This window comes from Syngnathoides biaculeatus, chromosome 16 (assembly GCF_019802595.1).
Source record: "Syngnathoides biaculeatus isolate LvHL_M chromosome 16, ASM1980259v1, whole genome shotgun sequence".
Lineage (NCBI taxonomy): Eukaryota > Metazoa > Chordata > Actinopteri > Syngnathiformes > Syngnathidae > Syngnathoides > Syngnathoides biaculeatus.
Genome location: NC_084655.1, coordinates 10209197 through 10224128, shown reverse-complemented (window position 1 = coordinate 10224128; position 14932 = coordinate 10209197). Strand labels below are relative to the sequence as shown.

Sequence of the window (14932 nt, the reverse complement as noted above, 5' to 3'; positions counted from 1 at the left end):
GCACACTGCACCGCGTCCACTGCTGAGAAGAAAAAAAACAAACGAAAAAACCTTGCAGCCGAGTTCAGCACAGCAGAACCTCTCTTTTCAAAAACTGGTAAAAAAATTGGAGGCGGGGCATAATGCACATTTATGACATGAATTACAATTTTCAGTTGACCTCACTAACTCATTTCATATGTTTATCCAAAACCTGATATAACTTGTTCCACTCCTTTTCTCTGTCGGCCATCCACACTGTTGAACTGGGTACTACAATGAAAAGTGAAATAACCATATTTGTTTCCATTCTGAAAGGTACATTCTAACTAGAAAATGATCCCAAACAACACGTTTGCTGTTTGGTGCTGTCATAGGAGATTTGAGCTGGTTGATGCTTGAACGAGAAATTACAAATGGAAGTTTTTAGGACCTCATGAAATAAAGTCCAAGAAACAGATTTGCAGCGTTGAGACTTAAAAAACAATAAACAATGGGGAATGTCTCAGGTGGTCATCTCCCTGAGCCCCTGTGACCATGCCAGTGTCCTTAAGCAAGATATTGTAACTCTACTTCCTTCTAAGTCCATGTCATTATTACGTAGCTGAATGAGAAGAAAGCGTTGGGTTCCCTGAAGGGGAAATCACAATACAAGTAGAAAAGCACTTTTACCCAAGAAGCTCAATTGAAAGCTGCACTCACCTCAAACACGCACTTTATGATCGGACGTTTCACTGGCACTATCTTGTTAAAAAAAAAAAAAAAATTCAACCAAATCACTTTTTCTTTGTTCAGTTGATATAATATAGTACCATCTTTTCTGGATGACAAACTGCTATGGTTTTTGGCGGCGTGAACCCCAAAGCCGGTTTTCCGATGTGGTTAAAATGCTATTAGTTATAAAATGGTTCCAACATAGCCATTCCCAGGTTGGGGCATGTGCAGAGGCTTCCAATGTGGAGGAGAAGAAGGAGACTTTACTTTCACATGTGCGTAGAAGAAGAATCTACCTGAAATGGCTGTAGAAGAACACTGCGGAAATTTTTGGTGCCCTAAAAGCCTGAAGCTGCACGACACTCACGACCACAAAATATATATGTTTAATTTAATTCATTTAAAAACATTTTACAAAAAGTGGCCGCATGCGAAGTCCTTCCAGTGGAAGCAGCGTGAAAGAATCTACTATCACCAACGGATTAAAAGGCTTAACTGATACATCAGGAGAATAGCACAACTTCCGTTGTGACTGAGAAACTGAAATGATATGTGAGGCTTTCTGAGACAGCCCAACCTCGATACTTTACTCGTTTCAGTGAACAGGAGGAGGTTGAATAAAAACAATGACTTTTCTGTAATGTTTGAGCCGTTTTACTGCTGTGTTACAGTCACTGTTTGGAAACAAGATATGTAAATGAATATTTACAAAGTTTTTCTACGTGAATATCACATTTTTACAATGTACCAGTGCGTATGGTATACAGTATATCCGCGGCGTATGGTCCAGTGCAGCTCATGTGGAAGAAAAAAAAAATGCTGTCGTCTGGAAAATACATTATTATAAAAAAAAAATGCAAAAGGCTGTCTTCAGTGCTGAAGTCAGTATTGACCGTTCTCATGTGCTACTTTTGTTTTTGGTTTATGTATTCCCGTTCTGCAGCCCCAGTGGCTACGGCAACTGGCCCCAGTTTCTCCCTGGCTGACCTGGACAGCCCCGGATACTACAACATCAACCAGGTTACCCTAGGACGGCGCTCCATCACCTCCACTCCTTCCACCAGGTACCCAAAGTGTGTTCTGTTACAAACGCATTATAAACTTTACTCGCCACAATATTCTTGGCTCAATTTAAAGAGATGCAATAGGAAATTTACCACTAGTTAAATAATATTTGACTTATATGATTAAACCAAAATCGAGTATACGGTTCTCGTGTGTTTGTATTTATGCTGTTTTTTTCCCCAGCTTGTCCACCCTGCTCTCTAAAAGTAGAGGAACAATTAGACAATTCCATTAGTTTTATTTTACAATACAAAGATTTGTGTTTGACATTAAAAAAGAAATGTGAGACAAAGGATCAGTAATTCAGCTCTTATTTCCAGGTATTTTCATCTGGATTTTTATGGATATTTGTAATGAAATTTCTAGGTGAGCAAAAGTATTGGAAGATATGACTGACGGGTGCGTTCCTTTTTTTGTTTTTTGTATGGTGTAGTTATTTCTTATTACACTAACTCATCAAATGGTGAACAGTCAACGGTCTGTTTTAGGTTTGGATTTTTGCTGTGATGATAAATTCATACTAAGTAGATGCGAACGCTCAGCATAGATGGAAAATAAATCAGGCGTATTGCACAAAGTTTCACTTCTGGCCGACTTAAGTTTCGCTGTTGGTGTACCAGGTAACATATGTCAGATAGGCAGACTGAAGAAAAAAAACAGCAGTAGATGAGAGAAACATTGTGGAAGCTGTAAAAATAAAAATTAAAAAAGGGCCCCAAAACCACTGTCGGTGACAACAGCAACAACATCCAGAGGGCAGAAGTGAGGATCAAGTTTTGAGTCAAGTTTATTTGTACAGCCCTTAATCACAAAATAACCTCAAAGGGATTCAGAGGCCCACAGTTGGCAATGATTGATGACGTCCCCTGATTTCAACCCAGCTATCAGGTATCACTTTTTACTGTCACAGAAGACCTTTTGAACAAACATGCAGAGCCAGCCTAAACCAGAGAATACAAACCACTCGTTAGCACGAACAACAAGAAGGCAAGAAAGTAAGGCGCTGAGCCTCAAATTCCAATTCTGAGACTTATGAATTGATGAGACAGTGTACTCAAAATGCTGAGAATTACTTGAAGGTAGAAAAACAGTATACAAGTAAAAGCCCATTTACCGTTTGGGAGCTTGATTTGGGATTGTAGGTCTGGTTCCTGGACACACTCATGGACATAACATATGATGCTCGTACGAAATGAACTCACAAGTCAACTCAAACATCGTCCAGATTTAAAGAAATGCTCTCAAACTGACTGAGTTCTTGTATCAAAACACACTGTTAAGCCAATACAGGAGCCCATGAGGGGGAGAAGTGGAAGGATTTGATTTAAACCCCAGAGAAGTAGAGGTTTTATTCTTCAGCTACTGTAACATTATGCACATTTTGAAGATTACCACTGCACTTGCAATATTAAAGATTAAATTAAATGTCTTGCAAATAGAATTAACACACAGTGGACCTAAATATATGTTGAATGAAAATAAAAATAAAATATTAAACTCAAATTTCAGTACTTAAGAGGTAAATACTATGAAACTGTACTTGAAAAAAAAAGCACTATACTGTACTCCCCAAAAGTTCAAGGAACTGTAGATTTATGTACCATTTGAATATTTTTTTTCTTTTTGTGTACCACTACAGGGAGCTTGTGTACTTGTACCACACATTGACAGTCACTGCTATAGAGTGTGCATAAGTATTGCCATTCCAATACATTTGGTTACTTGAAAAAAAAATACACTAATTCTAATTCCATTGTCTATCAGATCCAAATGTAAGTATCGAGAAATGAAATCTCTTGTTCATCTCCTATTCATCTTTTAATGATAATAAAGCCTTAGTGTTTCAAAACGTAGCATATTATTATTATTCACCTTCAGTACCGCTTATCCTCATGAAGGTCGTGGGCACGCAGAAGCCGTCCTCGGCTGACTTTGGGAGAGAGATAGCGTACACCCTGAACTGGTCACCAGCAAATCTCAGGGCACATGGACACGAACATCCATTCGCACTCATATTGACACCTGTGGGCAATTCAGGGCCTTCAGTTAACCTCCCAAGCACGTTTCTGGGATGTGGGAGGAGGAAACCCACTCGGGCATGGGGAGAACATGCAAACTCCACACAGGGAGGTTGGATTTGTCCTCAGAACTGTGAGATTGACGTGCTCACCAGTTGTCCACTGTCCCGCCTAGTTTATTATTATATGATTATACTGATATTCATTTGATAATATTCTAACAATATAAAAAATATGAACTTTCTTCCTTATTACACGGGACTACGGAAAGAGCTAAGGAATAAAACAAAAGTTCCAGATCTGGATACATACTGTATAATATATATGATACTAGTGCCACAGCTTCCTCTGGTGTGCAAGTTGTAATGTGCATTACTGCCTCCTACAGGACTGGAAGGGAACATTGACTGCAAGTTTTCCAAGTTTTATACTTTGCAACTATCCATTTTTAGCTGATTTTACAGTGAGTGGCCCAACCTTTTTCCACATACTATAGTGTGTGCCCGCTCCAGTTCACTTTTGTACCATATAAGCTACCTTTGGAGAAATCTTACTAATACTGTATCTTGCATTAGTGTTGGCCCACGGCTTGGGTATGCCCCCATTATTGCTGTAAAAATAGCTGTTTTCAGTACTTGTTGGGTCTCATTAGCTCGTGGAGGGTATCTAATGTTGTGACCAGTGAGAACGTATACACAGCTACACAAACCCATGTATTATTACTCATCACTTCCCAATTCTTTAACATCTGCAATCTACCGTACTCTTGCGCTTAGCTGATTCTTCTATTTGATTGTGGTTTCTCCTCCGCCTTGTTGCTCCTTCATCACTAATCCTTCTCATTTCCTTTCATTTTACCAACCAATCCATCCGTCATTCTGTCTGATGTTTGGGTGTTTTGTTTTTCCCTTGTCCTCTCCCGCTCATCTTACGCTGCAGGACCGAAATGGAGCTTTATGCAAGTCTCCCACGGAGGTACTCATCACAGCATATCTCCCTTGATACTAATGTAACACAGATCCCTTCATCACACACACACACACACATACACACAAAAGCCAAGCAAGCTGTCACACACACAATTTGAAGCGCTTGTACGCTTTCTGCCCCTTGTATTTTATTGCTCACAGATGTGTGAGTCCATAAGAATGTGTAAACACATAGAGAATGTACCCGAGCATCACATAATATTGTGCGTTTGGTTTCTAGTGGTAGGCTGAAACGTGATACAACATGTTAAGTTAAAAATCCGGCCTCATATTACTTGTAGTGCTTCATGGCATGAAACATAATACAAAATGGAACTTGTCATTTGTACTTGAGCACTGCGAGCCAAGTATCAGTTTATCATACTCAAGAGTCAAAAAAACCTCCTCCGTCTTCCTTCTCAGCTCTAACAAGCGCAAGTCCATTGACGACAGTGAGATGGAGAGCCCGGTGGATGACGTCTTCTACTCGGGCCGTTCGCCGGCGGCTGGCAGCAGCTCGCAGTCCAGCGGTTGGCCCAATGATGTTGATGCAGGTAATCCATCTTCAACCATGACCATATCTTGAATCTCTGCACTTTTGAGATGCTTCTCTCGAGGTCCACTTCAAGTCAGAATGCCGCTACAATATTCAAATTTTGTGGTAAGAACCAAACATCTCGACAAATTATATGTTTATAGTCGAAGAAAATTGCACCATTGAATCGTTATACTTGACAGAAACTGGTTGTGTGTTACTTGGGACAACAATGAGGGGGCTAAAGTCAAGAGAGAATTTCGAATAATGTAGTTCCAATTACAGTAATCCTGCGCCATCTACGTGGGATAGTGAATGGTGGAAAACGAAGCCGTTTAGATTTTTAAAAAACACCCAATTGCATATAGATGCCATAAGATAGCAGCAAAACATTTTGCCCAACTAAATAAAGCTCCTCACCAAAGTTCAACAAAGGTGCATGGCACAAGGATGCCACCAGATTGCGGAGCAATATTTTCATGTTAGACATGGCTTTAGCCTGAGCACAAAAAAAAAAGTTAATAATAGGGGATAGCTTCCCAAAGACAATTCACCAATCAACGAATTTGCAAATGCTGAACTGAAAACATGCAGGGGTTGATTGTATTGCTAAATATTGGTCTTAAACCTCTCTGCATCTGCTTGAAAGCTGAAGAGAAATGTAACTTTCCAGCACAAACCTCTAAAACATACAAATCACCACAGTATTTGATTTATTTATTTATTTGCTTTGATTTGGCCCAAATGGAGCCCAGAGCTAAATCGCGCTGATTTTTATAGTGAACAGAAGACGGCTGTGAAAGAGATGTGCTTGCCATTTGATTTTTTTTCCTTTAAAACAGTGTGTTCCAAAATGTTCCCTTCTTTTTGACACCTACCAAAGACTCCCAAAAGCTCTTCCATTCCGAAAAGTAACTGACTTGAAGTGGACCAAAAACTGTTCATCTCCTTCACCATCTCCCCCTTTGGCCCATCAGTATGCATTGTTAACGCTTGTGTTTTATCTTGTGAAACCCTTTGCTTTGTTTCAATTATCTTTATTACCCTGTTTCCGCCGTACACTGACGACGATCCCAGGCCTGTGTCTGCCATTATGCGTAATTACATGTAACAACATTTTAAGAGCAGCGGGCACTTGCACTTAAATAGAAACCTCTCTTCCTTTGCTACTCCTGTCCTCAACATAGCATACAATAGTGGTATATTTTTATTGGTGGATTTTAAATTTCTTAGGGATTCTCAAACATTTTACACCAAGTACTACCATGAAAAATTCTCAACTCCCTAACCTCCAGCCTCATGAACAAACCTTAGAGTATTGTGGAATAGTAGGCCTACGTGTTCCACAAAAATGTAGCAATGGTTTTATTCCTAAAAGGTACATTTAATATTATTGTAAGCCACGGTAATATTATGCACCGTTTAATCAAGAATACACTCTTAAGTATTGATTAAAAATGTTCTCAAATTATTCATTTAAAACTTTTTGCATGTACGCTAAGTTACACACAGAGTGCAACAAAATAAATGTTGGAAAACAAATAATTCTAAGATTAAATGCATTGCACTTAAAAGTTGAATATAACTGCACTCGATTTAAAAGAAAAAAATGTTCAAGCCATGATACAACTATGCAAAGTTTTCTCACATTTACAGTAATTCCATCATGCTTCACATACCACTAGAGTTATTCTGTGTACCACTTGTGGTACTAATACCACACTGAGAATCACGATCGTAGATTGTGTTATTTAGTGTTAGTTGCATAGTTCAAGCAGGAACAGCTGCCTACTAACAAATGGATCTTGTGACAATTGAGTGCCGCATTGTTGATGCTTAGCTTGATCAACAGTTCAGATATAAGTACAGGATCTGTAAAGTGCAGCATGTAGTTCTTTTAACCGGTCTTTTAGTAATATTCTACAGCTAAATGTATTGGTATTCTTGGTATACAAACTAAAAACAGCATTATAGTATTTAATAATTGTGATATGTTATTAATTTTGTTCATTACACATTAACAGCCATGCAAGTAAATAAAGAATAGTTATAAACTATTGCACATTTGTTTTTTCCCCCCATCATCACGAAATAATTATTTCTACTTTGGGCATTTGCAGCAGAATATTCCATATTGTGTAACAGGATATTCTGACAAGGGGAAATAAGCCTTGTGTACATTTTTCCACCTTAATTTTGTTTTAATGGATTAAAATAGGCCTGATGTACAGCTACTGGATTTGGAATTGGACTCGGTGCAATCTATTTTTCGAAATTGTTTTACTTTCAAACCGCAGTCACTGTCACACCGCCGTTTAATAGCACTGCAGTAACGATGAAACTATTTAATAGACACACAGACACTTGCTGCACCCTATAACGTAAATCCCCCATTGTCCATGATTTAACCACCACCTCTCTTTCTCCCCCTCTCATTCTTTCCATCTGTTTCCTTCTCTGTCTACTTCTCTCCTCCCCTCTTCCATTGTTAACTCTTCCCTTCTCCCCTGTTTGGCCTTTCAGTGCAGCACCATTTGGCCAGTGTGCAGGAGAGGAAGATTAAGCATGAGAGCGATGGAGTGCAGTTTCCTTACCATGGTTAGATCAACATTAAACATTATACTGTGTACATGTACTCTATATTTATATACATATATATGTTCTACTTTGGCTCCCAACATCCTCACCTTGCACCGTTCTCGCTTTTCTTTGATCAAGTATGTACTTTTTCTTGTGATCTCTTCTCTTTTCCTGTCTCCATCACTCTTGTGTCTTGTTTTCTGGCTATGCTGCCGCTGGGTGGGGTAATGTTTCTGCCAGATGTCTGCTGTTGTCCTCCATGGATTTAACCAAAGCCTTTTGGTTGCCCAGTATCTCCATAGCATTCACCGCCAGCCTGTCTGAGTGGCATCTGGGGGATTAAAAAAAAAAAAGCCCCGGTGCACCATTCACATTTACTGACTGGTAAAATAAAAACAAACCTGAGTGTGTTAAATTTAAGATGAGCAGCTTCACGGTACTGTGCAGAAAGTGTTTTGCTATCACTAGCTCCCTTGCTTTAATAGCCTTAAGGACAGTTAAAGTATTGTACAAAAAATACAAACAGTTTCTGGAGAACTTTGGAGGGGGTTTTACAACCAAGCCAAGGAAGAATCCCTTGAATTTCGGTAAATGTATGGATGGGTGTTGGGACACAGCAATTTATTTATACCATTCGGATTACTGTGGCTTCAGAGGAAGAGAATCATAACATGTTCATCACCCTCCATGAACAGGAAGTACCTAACACATTAACAACAACAAACAAATAAAACAATGTTATATTACACTTTAAAAGCTAAAAGATATACATTGATGTCCAAAGACTATCACAGTACTGTACAGATTGTATCACATGCAAAACTCATACGGTCCGCCGTCCTTGCACGCATGAATACACAAATTCCAAAATAAACTTGTCAAGGAGATGTAGCTCAGCGCTTTGGGTGTTGTCAGAAAGTGGTGCGCGAGCAACTGTTGAATTACGGCGTTTGGGACTCTCCCGCTCTGATCGTCTAAACAGCCGTTGAAGGCAAGCCACCTGCCGCAGACCTGCCTCTGAACGATGGCACGTGGCCCAGACAAACACCACTAAAGACGCCCAGGTGTATCATCAATGCACAAGATGTCTTCTGTCACCGAGACGCGCTCTTTCCACTTCTACAAAAGGCACCCGAATGCACGTGCAAAAGCAGGATTTTAGCACACTCTCTTTCTGTGACATGCATTCACACATACACACTGCCCAATCTGGAGAGGAACTGTGTTCCAGTCCAGATGGTGCCTCCATGTGTCTGCAGTGAAGGGAGCTACTGGGTTACAGCAGACATCTGCTCTGGTGGTGGTGGTGAGAGTGATCGAGGGGTGGAGGACAGGAGGATGAGGGATGAGGGGAAGGCCTCCGCCCGCTCTCGAGGTAACTCTCAACCTGAATGAAAAGCTCCAAAGCTTAGCAGGTGATCATGGGATTCATCATGACTTTTGCTGCGTGCTGCCCTGCCCTGCTCTACTCTCTCTCTTTCTCTCTCTTTTTCATTTTCCTGCTTGTTCCTGCTCTCAGTGGTGGGAAAATCATTCGATACAGCTCAACTGTTGGTGGAGGGGGTCCCGGGGGATGGGTGGGCTGGGGACGGTGGGTGTGGGTGGGTGGTGGCGTCCTCACATATTTGTGGACTTTGGACAATTGTTTTGGGATGTGTGTACAGTATGTTGTCAAGATCTCCTTGCGTTGCCTGAAGGGCTTTCCCTTGTTTGCCATTTTGGAGCGTTAATAATGTGTGAGCTAGTCAGCTAATCAGTGACACTATATTTGGGCCTGTTTTTTTTTTTTTTCTCTTGAATATTTGAGGTAATGTGTGTTGTACCTTTCTGCTCTGCGTCCACATATGTGTATTCTTGTGCTAGTGTGTGTGCTAGGCACTTGCGTTGTGACAGTTGGCGGTTTGTGTGGTTGCCAGCCTGTTAACATGATGAGACGAGATGGTCGTGGGAGCAATTTCCTGCCAGTCTCCTTGTGCAGTGGGCTTGCTGCAGAAATTTGTCAAATCCAAAAATTTGACCTAGGAAGATACAATAAATATCTATATCTACAGCAGGGGTCACCAACATGGTGTCCGGGGGGGCATGGTTGCTCGCGAGGACCGCTTAAGGTGCCCGTGAGCCGGGTTCTAAAAATAGCACAGGTCACAAATTATTTTGTGTTTTAAATTTTTAATCTGACTTGTTACATTAATATATTTTTTAAAATAGTGCTGTATAATTAAAAAATGAAAACGAAAATATTTTATGTATAATGAACCCTGACTGAAGTTTGCCGCTAACTGGTCATGTAGCCCTTCGTACGATCAGTGCTCACAAAGTAGCCCTCAGCCTCAAAAAAGGATGTGACCCCTGATCTACAGTATTTCTATATATGTCCATTTTTCAACCCCATTATTCTCACAATGGTTGTGGGAGTGCCAGAGCTTATCCAACCTAACATTGGGCGAAAGGCGGACTACACCCAGAACTGGTCGCCAATCAGTTCCAGGGCACATATCGACACTATCACTGAGCGGGAATCAATCCCACGGCCAGCGCACCAAAGTCAGGCGCATGCACCACTACACCATCATTGACTCTGACAAATATCAAATTAGATTTTTGTTTCTAAGCCAAACAAAAAGCCAGCATTGCATGACAAGTAATATTTCAAATAACATTTTTAACTCATGTAAATCTAGAGTAAGATACGCATTGATCATCAAATTGAATAAATAAACAAAAAATCTTGTATAAGCCTCTGACTATAGAACGAATTTGGAAACAACAAAGTTACATTAAGATATGTACTGCTCATACTGGACAGTAATGTCGTTCATTGCAAATTTACTAAATTTGTAAACATAGCAAAATAATCCCAGAAAGAGCCAAAGGAGTGATGTCTTGCATTCATTTTAATAATGAGAAAAGGCTATAACATGTGTGTCTAGCGCCTTATAGACTGATCTGAAACGAGACCACGTGAATGTGCTTTTGCTTATTTATTTTTAATATTTAATAGATATCACCCTTCGATACTGGAGAATAAATGGCTGCCTCCTGTTGCTTACGAAGCTCCGTTGCAAACATACGCTTAATTGTCAAATATCAGACAAATGGAAGACATTCTTATTCTTTAATTTGTGCTAACAGAAGAATGTTTTCATCTGAAAAAAATGTCTCTGAACAAGCCTTGGCCCAGCGCACAAAGCAAAATGTATAAAGACCAGACCTTAACCCCATCTAACCCATTTGGGATGATCTTAGAATAAGCAGTCTAGGGAGCCAGCCCCTTTTGACTTCTGATCTCATGGATGCTCTTCTGAATTGATGGACAAAATTCCCATGTGTGTACTTAGAAGTTTTGAAAACGCTTTTTTTTTTTTTTGTTGTCCATCACGTGTGCATCCTGTTTTGTTTTGTTTTTTCCTCACATTCCTTACATTTAAAGTCCTCAGATTGTCCACCACTTAAATTACATCTGCAGCCATACAGAGGGGATGCCACCCTGCTCTTCTCCTCCCGCCTTCATCTTTACTCATATACCGGATCGTATTTTTAGTTCCCATACAACCCATACCTATGACTATTGATTGTTGTGGGCAACAAGAGAGACAATAATTTCCATGAAAGCTTTTCTTTGTTTAGAAAAGAAATGTTTCATATTGCTTCATATTATGTGAGTGTATCCATGTGTGAATCTTGTGTCATGAAATCTGTTGCCCTCCCATGCAAATGTGATAAAAGCCAAACATGACCTCAGTATGCTGCAGGAGGAGGGGGGGGATGCGGTCCTTTTGTCCACACCAGTGTACTATTCTATTCTTTTACTTCCCTATTGGCGTCTGCCTTTGCGGATTGTTGTATTCAGTGCTTCATTTCAGCAAGAAGTCAACATTGCGGTACGTTGCAGAGGTCAAATGTGTTTTTTGGGTCTGGCCCTCAAACCTTGAAATTCTAAATTGCACCTTTTAGATGACCATATATCAAAATAAATTTCCCCAGTGCCGGCCACACGAGGCCGAGATCACAGCAGCGAGCCTCTTTTATCTGTAGCTCTCACACTTTTGGCCATGTTTCTGGTTCACTGGTGAGCTGGGCCTATAATTAGCATAGCCATTTTTACCGAAATGAAGGAGGTTTCATCCAGGTCTTCCACCTCAGCTGACATTTATAGATGGAGGGGGGTGGGGGGTACTTGAACATATTTGTAGGCGCATGCCGTCACCACCGCTCTCCCAATTAACTCCTTCCATCCATCTGCAGCCTTCTCCCAGCCTATTGTGGCACCTTGCCCAGTGTTCACAACCATGCCCCAACAGCCTGTGTGTGTGTGTGTGTGTGTGTGTGTGTGTGTGTGTGTGTGTGTGTTGTGTGTATATATAAAACAAGACTTATACATAATGTCTTTAAGCAGTATTATTACATACCTGATATACTTGGGAATTGTCTGGTGGCTCACTCAGTCCCACCGGGCAACTCACTTTTCATTCCAAAAAGGCTAAAGGTAGATGTTGTTTGTGTTGTGTTCCCGAACGTCTCTTTGTCCTGGATGGACCTTTGCGAGGAGGTTGTACAGATTTTGGATGAGTCGTCACATTATCTTTGGATGTGATATTTCTAATCTTCTATTCCGGTCAGCTTTGCGCTGTGTCAAAGCACACCACTGGTAAATGCACTCTGGTGGAGATCCTATTTGGATCGCCACTAGATTTCCCAGCTCTCCTGTCTCCTGATACTCTGCGCCCAGTCACGCTCCTTGCCCTCCCCGTCACTTCCCTTTTTTTTTTTTTTTTTTTTACTCTGAAAGCCTGCTGCTTCAAACATGGCCTCTCACCAAACCCTGCCCCGACATCCCACGCCCTAATTTGACAGCCAATTGTACGCAAACATTAAGTTACAAATAGTGAGTGTAGTCGACCCATCTGTTAAGCCAGTCTACTTAAATCTATGATGATTCAAATGATCTAACATTAATTTCCGTCGACCATAATCATTTGATTCTTGTAACCAAATTCAAGAATACTTTTTTTCATAGAGTCCAAGTAAGCAACGCAGCCATGTTTCATTAAAACCACGTCTCTGTTCTGCCATTTTGTTGATCCCCTTTTTACCAGGACTGTCATCGCCTGGTTCTCTTAAGAAGCCGGGGAAATTCGATTTCAGCGCCCTGTCCTCCCAGACGAGGTCCCCTCGCATGGCGTTCACCCACCACCCACTGCCAATGCTGGCGGGAGTGAGACCAGGTGAGACCAATCCAGCTCCAGACGCTAATCGCTCCCTCCTCCCCCCCCCATCAACCCCCCCTTATCCTCCTACCCACTCCCACCACTTGAGCCCCACCCCCAAAAGCAAAAGCAAAAGCGGGAGCAGTGTTTTGGGGAAATGAGAGCGGCTGGGAACCTTAAATCTAGCAAATAGCTCTTCTGTGCTCACCTCAGCCTCCTCGTCTGTGTCTTCTAACCTTGTAGGGTTTTGGTCAAACTGGTGACAGCTCTCGGGATTCTGGGCATGTGCTTTTCTACGCTTTTCTGTTGGTAGTTGGTGAAGGGTGGCAGATGATTTGCTTCTATGCATACTACAGTGCTTGAGCTCCCTCTTGTAGGCTCACCCAATTGTCTTCCATTTGATTCTGTGTAAAATGAAGTGTTTCCGTTCTTCTTGTACGCACCGTAAGTACAGGATGTGTCCCATAGACTTTTACATTCCTTTCTAAAATTCCAAATTGCACGTTGATATAACCACACTGGCTCTTGAGGAACCGAATGTAGCACTTCAAATAGTCCACGAACAAAATATAGACCGATTTTGAGTTGAGAAAAATTTTTAACAGAAATGAACTAGATATGTGATCAGTTCCATTGCGCTCTAAGAAAATTGGGCAGAGTGAGTTGTCACAATTGTATGACGTTTGTTTGTCTTTTACCATTCATAAGAAAACCTTGGATCCTCCTGTCCATTATTCTCACTTAATAATGGATCAAATGTTGCATTCATCCATTTTCTATCCTGCTTATCCTGGAGTGTACCCCGAATTGCTCACCGGTCAATTGTAGGTTGATTTTAAACGAGGCAGTGAGTAAGGATTTTGCCAGCTGTAAATAGTATGGTTAACATACGATAGGTGATTGTCAGCTATTGTATGTAAATAACCAAACGACCTCCTCTAATGTGAAAATATATCTGTTTTTTTTAATTAACGTTGTTACCTAAAACATCATAAACCAGATATATTTCAGTATGTACCCATAATCTACAAATCAACAACTAACTTGAACGTCAGTGTCTACATGCAGAAGCTAGTTAGTTGTTCATGGGTTGCTGGAAACATTTTTTACCCCATGAACCTGAAAGAGGTCAACTGTTGACTGTTTCTCAGATGCTTTCCTTTCATTTTTCAGTTACCATTTGTACGAATTTGCCCTTATTTACAGAACTGCTTCATTGATCCAGTGATCACATCTGTTTTATTCAGACTGGCGAGAGCAGAAGATTAGCACTTGGAGTGAAATGCTTTGTGAACCAGCTGGTCCTCCACCACACTGAAGCAAGAAGCTCATGATAACAGCAGATATCAAACAAAGCCTAACGAGTCCAGACAATAAATCGCAGCGCTACTAATTTTATCGCCACCGCACAGATAAAGTGTGTGTGTTTGTGCGCACAAGTGTGTGTGTGTACGGGGGGTGGGTGCTTCTCCTGTTTGGAAAGGCTACATGTGTGAATCGAGCCAAAGAAGAAGCTCTCTGCAGATAATTTTCCGTGAGCTTTTTGTGTAGTTTGGCTACATTAAAGGCTTATCAAGCCATCAATCCAGTATGAAGCAATGAGGCTGTTCATTAACTGTTGATAGGCTGCAGCGCCAGTAAACCCGTCCCGATAGCGTGTACAAATTTGCCTATATACACAACCATGTATTATTCAGATGTCATTTTGTTTCTGTCTCCAAAGTGTTGTTAGTAGTGTTCATTATGGTGCTTTTCCCGTGCTCACATAAAATGTAAACCATGTCATCAGCGGAGTGTTTTTCTTTTTATTTTATTGAATGAGATCTTGTCTACGGAGATGTTGAAGTGCGACTGAGACGCACCAAG

The 14932-nt window shown here is 40.9% G+C and overlaps 1 protein-coding gene across 14 annotated transcripts in view; it reads left to right on the top strand.

Annotated features, from left to right (window-relative positions):
* nfixb (nuclear factor I/Xb) overlaps nucleotides 1–14932 on the top strand; it is a 117461-nt gene that overhangs the window by 89208 nt on the left and 13321 nt on the right. For 4 of the 14 annotated variants that reach the window (XM_061846137.1, XM_061846128.1, XM_061846125.1 and 1 more), the window contains 5 exons: nucleotides 1637–1757; nucleotides 4716–4751; nucleotides 5168–5298; nucleotides 7803–7877; nucleotides 12956–13084. In XM_061846137.1, the coding sequence (XP_061702121.1) occupies nucleotides 1637–1757; nucleotides 4716–4751; nucleotides 5168–5298; nucleotides 7803–7877; nucleotides 12956–13084 (492 nt within the window). Of the gene's footprint in view, nucleotides 1–1636; nucleotides 1758–4164; nucleotides 4241–4715; nucleotides 4752–5167; nucleotides 5299–7802; nucleotides 7878–12955; nucleotides 13085–14932 lie in introns of those variants that run through there. The other 10 variants (XM_061846130.1, XM_061846136.1, XM_061846135.1 and 7 more) reach the window with 7 other exon arrangements.